The sequence below is a fragment of the Desmodus rotundus genome, chromosome 7, assembly GCF_022682495.2.
Source record: "Desmodus rotundus isolate HL8 chromosome 7, HLdesRot8A.1, whole genome shotgun sequence".
NCBI classification, from domain to species: domain Eukaryota; kingdom Metazoa; phylum Chordata; class Mammalia; order Chiroptera; family Phyllostomidae; genus Desmodus; species Desmodus rotundus.
In genome coordinates this window covers 51,836,087-51,848,753 of record NC_071393.1, presented here as the reverse complement: position 1 = coordinate 51,848,753, position 12,667 = coordinate 51,836,087, and the positions used below count along the sequence as shown (strand labels likewise).

The 12,667-nt window shown below is 35.3% G+C and overlaps 1 protein-coding gene across 7 annotated transcripts in view; it reads right to left on the bottom strand.

Moving 5' to 3' along the window:
* RALGAPA1 (Ral GTPase activating protein catalytic subunit alpha 1) overlaps positions 1 to 12,667 on the bottom strand; it is a 256,935-nt gene that overhangs the window by 108,001 nt on the left and 136,267 nt on the right. For all 7 annotated transcript variants that reach the window (XM_024551309.4, XM_071221931.1, XM_024551306.2 and 4 more), the window contains 4 exons: positions 12,250 to 12,358; positions 10,826 to 10,936; positions 6,328 to 6,396; positions 257 to 391 (listed from right to left, as the gene is read on the bottom strand). In XM_024551309.4, coding sequence (XP_024407077.2) covers positions 257 to 391; positions 6,328 to 6,396; positions 10,826 to 10,936; positions 12,250 to 12,358 — 424 coding nt within the window. The remainder of the gene's footprint in view (positions 1 to 256; positions 392 to 6,327; positions 6,397 to 10,825; positions 10,937 to 12,249; positions 12,359 to 12,667) is intronic.

Sequence of the window (12,667 nt, the reverse complement as noted above, 5' to 3'; positions counted from 1 at the left end):
TAAAACCTTGCCTACCAAATAAGCGCCGTATTTTTTCGGACTGTAAGACGCACCTAAGTTTTAGAGGAGGAAAATAGGGAAAAAAATTTTGAAGCAAAAAATGTGATAAAATATTTAGTAACATAAATAACACAATATTTCACCAATGTAAATGCAAGCTGCATTCAGACTATAAGACGCACTCCCTTCCCCCCCAAATTTGGGGGAGTGCGTCTTATAGTTCGAAAACCACGGTACTAAAGGAAAAGAAGTTTACCTTGTAAATGCAGCTGAGGACAGACTTGTCCGCTTCGTCATTTTCTGTCCCGGCAGCGCGGACTGGCCGGAGCAGCGTCTTTAGAGGTAAGGCCATGACCCAGTCCAGGAGGCACAGAAGTAAAGACACGACCAACTGTAACAACAACACAAACGGCCATTATTATTGTGAACTCAGAAAGTAAGAGCTAAATACTTATCAGAAATTTAACTACTTATGTTTTGTTTTCCAAATTTATTTCAGGGACTATCAATCCTAAATTCCAACATTAATATTTACAAGACCTAACTTTCAAGGTGTTTTATATGAACATTATTGTGGGTTTCTTATAATGAAACCTTAATAAAGACAGGAATGTTAATTTTTTTAATAAAAAAAAGCACACCGAGCTTAAAAAGCAACAGACATCAAGTAGCTATACTCTTCTAATTTAACAATACCTCACTGAGTATCCTGCCAGAAAGACTAGGCTGTCTTAACCTCTTTCTGAAACGGTTACTAATTTTTTAAAATAAACCTTTCCACTGGATACTTTTAAATTAATGGACGCTATAACCAAAACACTTTTATACAAAATGTGGAGTAAAATAATAGTAGTACCTATGCGGTCGATTTTATTCAATTAAAAAAAATCACCATTAGTGCCATAAAAGTTTCGATCAGTTAGCAGTAAGAGACCTGTTGACGCTTAGACTGGAAGACCAATTCTCCAGCTCAAGGAGTAATGCTGGTCTAAGTCTCCCAACATGCCCGCCAAAAGCACAATAATGAACAAAAAGAACCAATAAAACATCACAAAACCCACACCCTCATTTTGACCAGAAAACATCATCCAAACTTCAAATTATATTTCAAGTAGAAAATATACGACAAATCCCCAGTAAGCTTTTTCCCATTTGCCCATTGCAAGCTTTCATGAGGAGCAAGGGCAGGGTGGGAAAAACTGCAAGAGAAAAGGAAATTAGGTAGAATCCTAAAAAAGAGCCAGAAAGAAAAAGTCCACTTCAAGTGAGAGAACTCTGGTACTGACCATGACCGGTTAATATCGAGCATCAGAGGAAAGCTGAGGAAGAGCACTACAAGAATTATTTATAGTGCCAAATTATAATTCCTGATGCATTTAACATCCACATAGGAAACAGAATGGCAGTGTTCAACCTAACTGAGAACCAGCAGGACTGTGGACAGTAAATAGAAATATTATTAGGGAAGAATGTGGAAAGACACTGCCAAAAGTAAAAAGGAAATAAAAATGGTGATGGATGACAGAAGAAACACTAAAAACTGTTAGAGGTAGGAGAGATGCACAAGTAAAAGGTGACAAGAGCAGGGTTAGAGTCCTGGATGCAATTTTTCACTGACCGTCATGCAGAGAAAAAGAGAGCTGTTACAAGGGTCAGTGTAGGAGATATAAGAGGACGATGACGACAACAAAAAAGGGAAAAATAAGAGATCTCTACTAGAAGAATCAAGAAATAAAAGGGAAATTCAAACCCAGATTAGGAATGCTGAATGGCCAACAAAAGAAGCATATTGTCTGACCAGGAGAAAATAAAGGGAAGGTGGAAGTAGTACAATGAAAATCTATACAGAAAGGGTAACAGACACCTTTGAAGAAGATTCCTCGGAGGAAGAACCTGTAATTCTAAAAGTGCAGTGAAAACTGCCCTGAAGGGATTGGGAAGAAGTAAATCACCCAGTGTGGATGGGACACTGGTAGAATTATTTCAAGGCACAGAGACTAACAAGAATATGTCAACAAATATGGAAAACAAAACAGTGGCCTACAGTCTGGAAACATTCACTCTCTATCCCAAACTTAAAGAGAGGAGATGCTAAGGAGTGTAGTCAGGTTCGTGTATGTTTTACAGACCACAGGAGGCCTTTGGTTACGTTGATCAAGCTATGGGTCACTCTGAGAAAAACAGGCATGCCTCCGTATTTGACCGGTCCGGTCCTATGCCTAACCTGTGTGTGTACAGGAAACCATGGAGAGAAAGGATGGTTTCCTATAGGCAAAGGTGTCCAACAAGCATGCATTTTATCTCTGTTTAATCTGTATGCAGAACATATTATATAAAAAAACTGGGGTAGGCTCAGAAGGAGGAGTGAAGTTGGTGAAAAAAAATCAGTAACTTAAGATGTACAGATAACACCATCTTACAGGCAGAAAGCAGCAAAGATTTGAAATGACTTCTGATTAAAGTAAAAGAAGAAAGCGCTAAAGCAGGACAGTATTTTAACAATAAGGTGACAAAAAGGATAAATAAAAATAAATAAAATAAATAAAATACACAACTTTAAAAATAGATAATGAAAACATTAAAGATTCTGCTTACCTTGGTTCAGTCATCAATTCAAATAAAGACTGCAGCCAAGAAATCAAGAAAATTTGAGACTTGGAAGAGTAGCAATGGAAGAACTAGAGATCACTAAGAGCAAAATGTGTCACCAGAGACCAAAGCTAGGATCACTTACACCTCCGTACACCCAGCTACTTCATCCAGATGCGAGAGTTGAACAATGAAGAAGGCAGATAGGGGAAAAAACAGATTCACATGAAATACGGTGTTGGAGAAGAGCTGTACAGACACCGGGGACTGCCAGACACAAACCAGTGGGTCTGAGAGCAAATTTTCCTGAAACATCACTGGAGGCAAAAATGACAAAATGAAGCTGGTCTTCATTGAAGCTGATCCTTCAAGTCTTCTCCCAATAATCCAGTTACAAGGCAAAAGAAAACTGTATCAAAAGTTTCTAATCTAAATATTTTCAAATAGGCACTAAGATATGGGAGAAAAAGAAAACCTGATCTTCAATCAGAAATTTCAAAACTAAAAAGAAATAAACCAAGAAGGGAAGAATTGACTCAGGTCCGGAAATGAACTAAAAGAAAAAAATAAAATCATATTAGAAATGAAAGCTGAATTATAAAATGCCTAAGGAAGAATAAATTTAAAAAATCAAGAACAAAATTTAATAAGAGGCATTGGAGAACAGTGGAAAACAACTGAGAGAATAAAAATGAGATAAGGAAAAGAGTAAAAAGTGTCAGAGAGAAACATGAGTGAAATGGAAGAAAGAAAAAGAACATCCAATTCACCCATGAGAAGTCCCTGAAATCCCTGTACTGAAAAGGCCCACTAAGATGTCAGGGTAAAGTGACCTCCAATAATAAACTCTTAACACGCATCCTGGTAAAACTTCAAAAGACTTCAAAATACAAACACACACACATACATACACATGTATCTGTAAGGCCTCCAGGAAAAAAGATAAAATAATTTACAAAGGCTAGAGAATAAAAATGCCATTAGACTTCTCAAAAACAACATACAAAGCAAGGCAACACTGAAACAAAAACAAAACCTCATGGAAATTAGTGTGAACCAAGGACTCATATCTAACCAAGCTGGTTTTCAAGTATCAGGTTACAGAAAAAGTTTTAAATATGCAAGAGCTTGGGGATTTCTGTATTCATGAGTCCCTCTTGAAGAGTAAAGATGAACTTCACCCAACCAAGAAGCTGACTGAGGAACTTCAGCAAAAAGAATAATGGTGAGTATCTGATATATTTAAGATCTATAAACCTATAGATCTTAAATATAGATCTATTTATAGCTCTAAGAATAAAAAATATGAAGGTAGAAATGAGTGTGGAAAATCATGTTATATGACATATTCTGTATGTTATGTGAAGAAATAAAGTAACTAAAAATGGAGGTGAAGAGAAAGAGAAAAGTACAATAAGTTCATTTACTGACATACAGACAGACAGGAGATAAAGAATACCATTAAATAGTCACAAACCAGACAGTAAGAAAGCAAGGGAGTAAAGGCATTAAAATAGGTATACGTATAAAGGTAACCACAAGAAGTATAAGATTTTCTGAATACCAAAAGGAACTTACTTAAACGAAAAAATAACAAGGGAAATATATCATGTACAACAGGTGCAAGAAAATACAAAAACGCTAACAACGCTCCTAACACACCACTTTCAGTATAAGACAACTCACGTGCACCAAATACAATCCACACGAACAAAAGTTCACTAGGGTCCTCAATAATGTTTTACAGTACTGAAGGGGCTTGTCACCAAAAGAGCTTGAAAACTGCTAGTACAGAAACTCAAAAAACAGACACAAGTAGTTATGGAACTAACTACTAAATTATATTCACTAAAGGGCAAATATGAAGTTTTTATTATATGGAACCAAGAAATCTGGTGATCCACTGGGAAAAACAACGAAAATTAGGTCCCTATCTCAGAACATAACAGATATGTTATGTTATGTTCTTGCATAATAAACAAAGGATAAAGATGGAAATAAACAAAGGATAAAGATGGAAAAATTGAAGCCATATAAATACTAGAAGAAAATACGGGTGAATTTTTCTTTATCCAGGGTTTAGTGAAAGGTTTTCTACCTAGGACTCAAAATCCAGGCACAATGAAAGAAAGATTGATAAATTGACTGCATAAAAAACATTTTCCATAATCCCACACATGAAACAACAACAAAAAACCCACTGTAAACAAAATCAAAAGACAGGTGAAAAAAGAGAGAAAGTATTTGCAACATATATCATAGTTAAGAGTTAATATCCCTAATAGGTAAAAATTTCAGGGAATAACCTGTCAGAAAATGTAAAATGATATGAATAAGCAATTCACAAAAATAAAACATATAAAAGATTAATCCGCATTAAGTATCAGAAGATATTCAACCTAATTAATAAAAAAAAAAGAAAGGTAAATAACAACTACACTGGGATATCATTGTTTCCCTATCAAATTGGCAACAGTTTTTAAAAAATGACACACACTGAATTTAGGCTCTAAGGAAATAGACACTCTCACAGTTTGCTTGTAGAAATGACAATATTTAACTACATTACATACCTTTTGACCCAGCAATTCCACTTCTAGTAATATAACCCAAAGACCCAATGCAATAATGTAAAAATAGATATGGGGGCACAAAGCTCATCACCGCAGCATTGTTTGCAATGCAAACTTCTGAAAACACTCTACATGTTTACATTAGGAGAGTGAGTTGGATAAAGTATGTTACACTCACACAATAAAGTACTAACACTACACAGCTGTAAAACACAAAACAAAACATGGAAGATCTTTATGAATTGATCACGAATTCCCAGGATATACCGTAAAGTGAAAAGAATTCTGTATAACAAACAAGAAGAAAAAAGAAAGTACAGCTGTATTTGCTGATTTATGAAAAAAATGAAGGATGAATATACACCATAGACTAAAAAAAATAAATAAAAGCAACAGGGATGAGGGGGAAACCCTTAAATAAAATACAAATGGAAGAAAAAAATTACCTGAACTATATTTCCAATGAATTATATAACCACACTGAGGTGAGGAAGAGGAAGGGGTAAGTGACCCAAAGAACTTTTAAACAGCTTTTGAATTATACGCTACATTCATGGTAAACTATGCAAAGGTATAGGTTAATTCTAAAACCTGCTTTAATTTTTCTAGCACTGCACAAATAAACACATCGCGGGTAGAGGGAACGGCTCTTCACTGTTGGAGCAGGGAGTTACAAACATGGAAAGGGGTAGTAACAGGCTGGACTTTGTGGTATTGAAATAGGATCAACTGTGTCAGGATAAACTCATGGCGTTTTAATACATATAAGGTAGATGAAAAATATATATTATATATACCCATAAAATATATATTAATTACACACGGTATTTTATGTGCATATGCATATAATCTGCCGTGGAGCTCTACTTGCTGAGAGAGCCTAAAACAATGACACCGTACACACCTCGCTCCCAGATTTTGACTTCAAAATAATTACACATGGATAGAATGTCCTCCAACGTTCCTTACGACCCTGAGGTTCAAAGACTTTATCAAATGACCATGATTAACTTAAAATCTGGATGAAAATATAATTTGTTACACTTAAATAATAGATATGTCACATTATAGTCAGTTTTAAATACAAGATGAATTAATATTGTCATTAAAATATAAATATTTTACATAACCACATTAAATAGCAAACAGAATTTAAACTACCTACCCTCTTGTCCAGTTCATAAGATGAAGCTTCCGTACTTGGCAGAAGATGAGTAACAGTGGCTATGAGGATCTACGGTCCAGAACCAGCCAACCAAACACAAAGAAGTAAAAAGAGAGGGAAAAAAGCATAAAACATGTTTACAAACTAATGGTGCATTCTGAACCTTAAATGTTAATGCTAAAATGATATAGAATATATCGCTGCAAGTTTATTCTGAAACATTAACAATATTATTTCAAAGTAATTTTTAATATGTAAACTTTTCAAGTACCTCTTAACTATCAATCATGTACAATCCTCGTCTATAATATTATATTTTTCCAAGTTGTTTTATTAACATCTTTTTTATTTTTATGTTCTACAGTTGTTCCAATTATTTCCCCCTTTGCCCTCTTCTGCCCAGCCCGCCCCCCCACTTTCACGGTCAATCCGCACCCCGCTGTCCATGTCCATGGGTCCTTCATATACGTTCCATGACTAATACCTTCCCCTTTTTTCAAACAGTCCCCACCTTCATCCTCCCATCCTACAGCTATCAGTCTGTTCTGTGATTCTATGTCTCTGGTTCTATTTTGCTCACTAGTTTATTTTGCTCATTAGATTCCTCTTATAAGTGAGATCACAGAACCAACATTATATGCTGTCAACTTATGCATTTTGCACAAACTCAACTCATGAATCAAGTATAAACACACAGATAATATATGTTCTAATAAAAACCTAATATAAACATATATATACAGATAAGCACAAAGATTTATAAAAATCATCTGTAATTCTGTCACTCAAGGTATCTACCCTGCTCATCATATGAAGTATAGAAGGTATGTACCTAAACATAAAGGCCGTAAATGATAAGCCCACAGTTAATATCATATTTAATGGTGAAAAGTTAAAAAGCCTTTCATTTAAGGTCAGGAGTAAGACAATGATGTCCACAATTGCCATTTCTATTCGACACAGTATTAGAAGTCCTACTGCAGCAATTGGGTAAATAAATAAATAAATTGCATCGAAATCTGAAAGGAAGAAATAAAATTATTTCTGTTTACAGATGACATGATCTTATATATAGGAAACCCTAAACACTGTAGCAAAAACCTGTTACAACTAGAAATGTATTCAGTAAAATTGCAGGATATAAAATCAGTTGCATTTCTATACACAAGCAACAAACTATCAGAAAGAGAAATTATGAAAGATATCACCACATTACAATAGCATTGAAACCAATACTTAGGAATAAATTTAATCAAGGAGGTGAAAGACCTGTACATTGAAAACTGTAAAACACTGAGGAATGAAATGTAGGAACACAAATACAGTATCCCCCCTTAACTACAGTGGGTATGTTCCAAGATCCCCAGTGGGTACCTAAAACCTCAGAGAGTACCAAACCCTGTATGTACTATGTTTTTTCCTATACACACATACCTATGATAAGTTTAATTTACAAACTAGGCATAGGAAGAGATTAACAACAGTAATCCAGCAGTAGATGAGTGAATAAAGAAGCTGTGCTACGCATAGATAATGGAATACTGCTAGGACATAAAAAGGAAGGAAATTTTAACCTTTCTGACAGCATGGATGGACTGGAGAGCTTATGCTAAGTCAGTCAGAGAAAGACAAATGCCATATGATTTCACTTGTCTGTGGAATCCAGTCAACAAAATAAACTAACAAGCAACATAGAGGCAGGCTCATAGATAGAGAGTAGGCTGACAGCTGTTAGGTGTTGGGGGTGATTGGGTGCTGGGTTAAGGTGGTAGAGGGATTGAGCAAAACAGAAAAAAGAAAAATAAATTCAATTAAAAAAATAGAACAATTATAACAGTATACTGTAAGAGTAGTTATGTGATTGTGGTCTCTCAGCAAACTAGCACAAATTCTTTTTCCTTCTTCACAATTTCATGGATAGAAAATTCATTCTTACTGTAGATCTTAGCAATGTTAGCAGCTTTCACCTTTTCATTTAAAGAAAGCACTTTACAGCTTCTCTTTGGTATATCTGAACTGCCAGCATCTTACTACTCTTACACTTTGAGGCCTTTATTAAGTAGAATATGGGTTACTGAACACAACCATTGGATGCCATGACAGACAATCCGGTAACTGAGACGGCTACCAATGGGTGGGCAGTGTGTACAGTGTGGATATGCTGGACGAAGGGACGATTCACATCCCAGGTGGGATGGAGAGGGGCAGCGTGAGATTTCACAATACTACTCAGAACAGGATGCAATTTAAAACTTACTATAAATTGTTTATTTCTGAAAATTTCCATTTATTATTTTTGGACTGCAGTTGACCATGGGTAATTAAAATTGCAGAAAGCAAAACTGTGGATAAGGGAGGACTATTGTAACTGGAAAGATATTCCATGTTATAGACTGGAAGACTTAATATTGTTCAGTTGTTCATACTACCCAGAGATCTACAAATTCAATAAAACCCAAAATTCCAATAGCATTTTTCTCAGAAACAGAAAAAACTATTTTAAAATCTGTACAAACCAAAAATGCCATGAAGAGCCAACACTATCTTGAGAAAGAGGAACAAAGTTGGAAGCATCACACTCCCTAATTTCAAGTTACATTATAAAGCTACAGTAATAAAAATATGACAGTAAGGTATAGGCATAAAACAGTAGATCAGAATAGAGAGCCTATACCCAAACCCACGCTTACATGGCCAACTAATCTTTGACAAGGGCACCAAGAACACACAATGGTGAAAGCACAGTCTCTTCAATAAATGGTGCTGTGAAAACTAAATAGTCACATACAAAAGAATAAAAGTGTACCCCTATCTTACACCACTCACAAAAATTACTCTAAATAAATCAAAGATTGAAGTGTAAGGACTGAAACCATACAATTCCTAGAAGAAAACATAGGGAAAATGATTCTTGATATTGGTCTTGGCATTGATTTCCTGGATAAGACACCAAAAGCACAGGTTAATTTCCAAAATATATAAAGAACTTATACAACTCAACACCAGGAAGATAACTCAATTAAGAAATAGGCAAATGACTTGAATAGACACTTCTCCAAAGAGGACATACAGATGACCAATATACATATGAAAAAAATGCTCAATGTCACTAATCATCGGAGAGATGCAAATTAAAACCACAGTGAGATGTCACCTCACACCAGCCAGATGGCTATCACCAATAAATCAAGAAACAACAAGTGCTGGCGAGGATGTGGAGAAAGGGGAACTCCTGTGCGCTGTTGGTGGGAATACAGACTGATGCAGCCACTGTGGAAAGCAGTATGGAGTTTTCTCAAAAAATTAAAAATGGAACTGCCTTCTGACCCAGTGATCCCACCTCTGGGAATATATCCTTAGAAACCCAGAACACTAATTTGAAAGAATATATGCACCCCGATGTTCATAGCAGCATTATTTACAATAGCCAAGACCTGGAAACATCCCAAGTGTCCATAAGTAAATGGGTGGATAAAAAAGGTATGGTTGCCCTGGATGGGTGGCTCAGTTGATTGGAGGATGGTCCCATACACCAAAAGGTTGCAGGTTCCCATCAGAAGGCATATGGGAGGCAACTGATTGATGTTTCTCTCTCACATTGAAGTTTCATGAATGTGCACTCTCTCTGTCTCTCTCTCTCAATCAATCAATAACATATCCTCAGGTAAGGATTTTTTAAAAAAGAAGCTGTGGTACCTTTACACAATGGAATACTACTTGGCTGTAAAAAAAAAATAAGGCAATCTTATCTGTTGTGACAGCACATATGGACCTGGAGATTATTATGCTAAATCAGCGAAATAAGCTAGTCACAGAAGGCCAAATACCGTATGATCTCACATATATGTGGAATCTAATGAACAAAATGAACTGACGCTCAAAACCGAAACACAGGCATGGATACATGGAGCAGAGTGACAGCTGTCAGGAGGGGCAAGGTTTGGCAGTCTGGATGAACGAAGGTGAAGGGATTAAACAAACTCACACACACAGGGGGATGGAAAGAGACTTTGCTTGGGGTGATGGGTGAATGATGCAGTGTGCAGATCATGTTTTACTGAGTTGTACACGTGAAACCTGTACCCCAATAACTTCAGTAAAAAATGTAAGTGGAGAAGACAGGACTTAAAGTTTAAAAACTTCATAATAATTGGCTGAAGAGATGAGAAAAGTAATGAATCAAAATAATGTCCTGATACGGTAACTGGATGGGTGGTACCTTTTCTTAGTCTAAGAGAGAGAATGATGCCAAATGCGCACTGATAAAGACAATGGCAGTTATAAATTTGCAGGTAGCCTTTAAAAACAAGAACACAATCTTCTAACATAAAAAACAAAGGTAGTGTCATGAACTTTGCTAGTCAAAAACACTTCCTGGGTTGCCGTTTCCTACCTATGCAAAATTTGAAGAAAACTACTAAATAATTTTATAATTCAGGGTACCCAAATCTAAAAATCTTCAACAAGGTCATTATTAAAAAAATAAGAAATTACTTACTTGAATAATTTTCAAGGGAGAATCAGGCTGGTAAATCTGAAGTCTAGGTATATAGTGAACCAGCATGTGAAGCATGTTACAAGCTACATGGGCTACTGTTTTATTAGTAAACTGTAATAATAACAAAAAGAAAAAACAACTTATAAAAGCTTCTTCTTGAACTATTATGCATCAATGCATTAACTGCTGAAAAATTTACATTTCATACATGTTTCCTTTTGTCATTCTATATTTATAATGTTTATTAAAATATTAGGGAGATATACAGCTGCGAAATCGAAATAAAAAATCACAACACATTCCAAAGACACAATTAACTTTATTTTTCATTTGTAACGTTTGTCCTTATTCAAGTTTTATTCCATTTTCTCTTACCTGCATTGCTGCAGCAGCCTCTAATCTTATTACTCTTTCCCCTTCCCAATCTACTATACTCAGTACTTCCAAATCAGTCTTCTAAAGAACTCCTCCTATGCTGACATTCTCTACACTTAAAACTCTTAAATAACTCCCCAATGGCATAAAGTCAAACTTTTCATGCTTCTCTCTCTACGACCAAATCCTACCCACTCTTCAAGCCCTGACCAAATGTCTCCTCTTTCCAAAGTCTTCTCTGGTACTTAAGTCCACGTGATCTCTGCTTCCTCTGTAATTTACATACACCACTCATTTGGTTCTCTTGGCCTTTTTAATGTTGTCACCCTTATTTTAATCTTTTTCAGTCATCATATCATTAATTTCCTGAATCTAGTATTTACAATTCTTTTCATTCTGGTATCCCTTATTCTGCCTAACAAAGTGCCTCATGCCAGTATATGCTCAGAAATATCTGTCATTTAGTAATACTTGTACTCTGTATTCAGAGTCCTATGCAGATAGTATACTACAAGTCTTAAGACAGAAACAGTAGTATATATCCTTTCAGAAACAAAAAAATATGCATTTATTCATTCAGACTCTCCAAATAGTTAGGTTATTATTTCTGAACAAATCTTATTCTGTTCGCAAAGAGGGTATTTAACTTGAATGATAAAGCCAAAAGTTAAGCAGCTTAAGAATTCAGATGTGATAATGATCAAATAGGAGGTTACAAAAATACTGATAAAGAAAAAATAAACAACACCACATATGTTGTTAAATGACTACCTTCCTTTTTAGGAATCATCTGTATGTACTCTGGGGACGAAGCCAAATATAAAAAAAGAGGAGATAAAATGGGTCATTACTTGGATTACCTAAATTCAAGAGTAGGACCACTCTTAATGAAAAAGTTAGGATCAAGGAAATAATGTAATAATAAATTAATGAACACATTTATTAAATGTTTTACATCTATGAGGGCATAAGTTATAATTAATACCTGGAGAAGAACAGTCATGATTCTATACTATCTTAATATATTTCACTAAGTTTTTTTCTCTTACCTTTAAGGAAACACAAATTACATTCAGAGCTTCCTTAATTTGAGGATGATGAGACTCATGGACTAGTTCTTCACAAATCCAAATACCTAAACTGCAAAGTGCCACGCATCTGCAAAAAAGGCAACCAATGATACAAATGAAAGTGTATGAGCCTTTAAATTAAATGAAACCATCCCCACAACCACAATCAGCCAACACAGAATGAACATGCACTATTTAACTAAATTGATCTCTACTCTGTAAATTAGTGTTACTTTGTACATTAGATCTGCTTAGGAAGAGAAAGTGGGAGGAAAGTACATCCCCAAAACTCTAATTTTCAATTATAGTTTACTACCAAGATCATAGGCACAGATAATACACAGGATTTTTCTAACAAACCCATATTAATAAATTGATATTTCCATAAAGCTTCTCA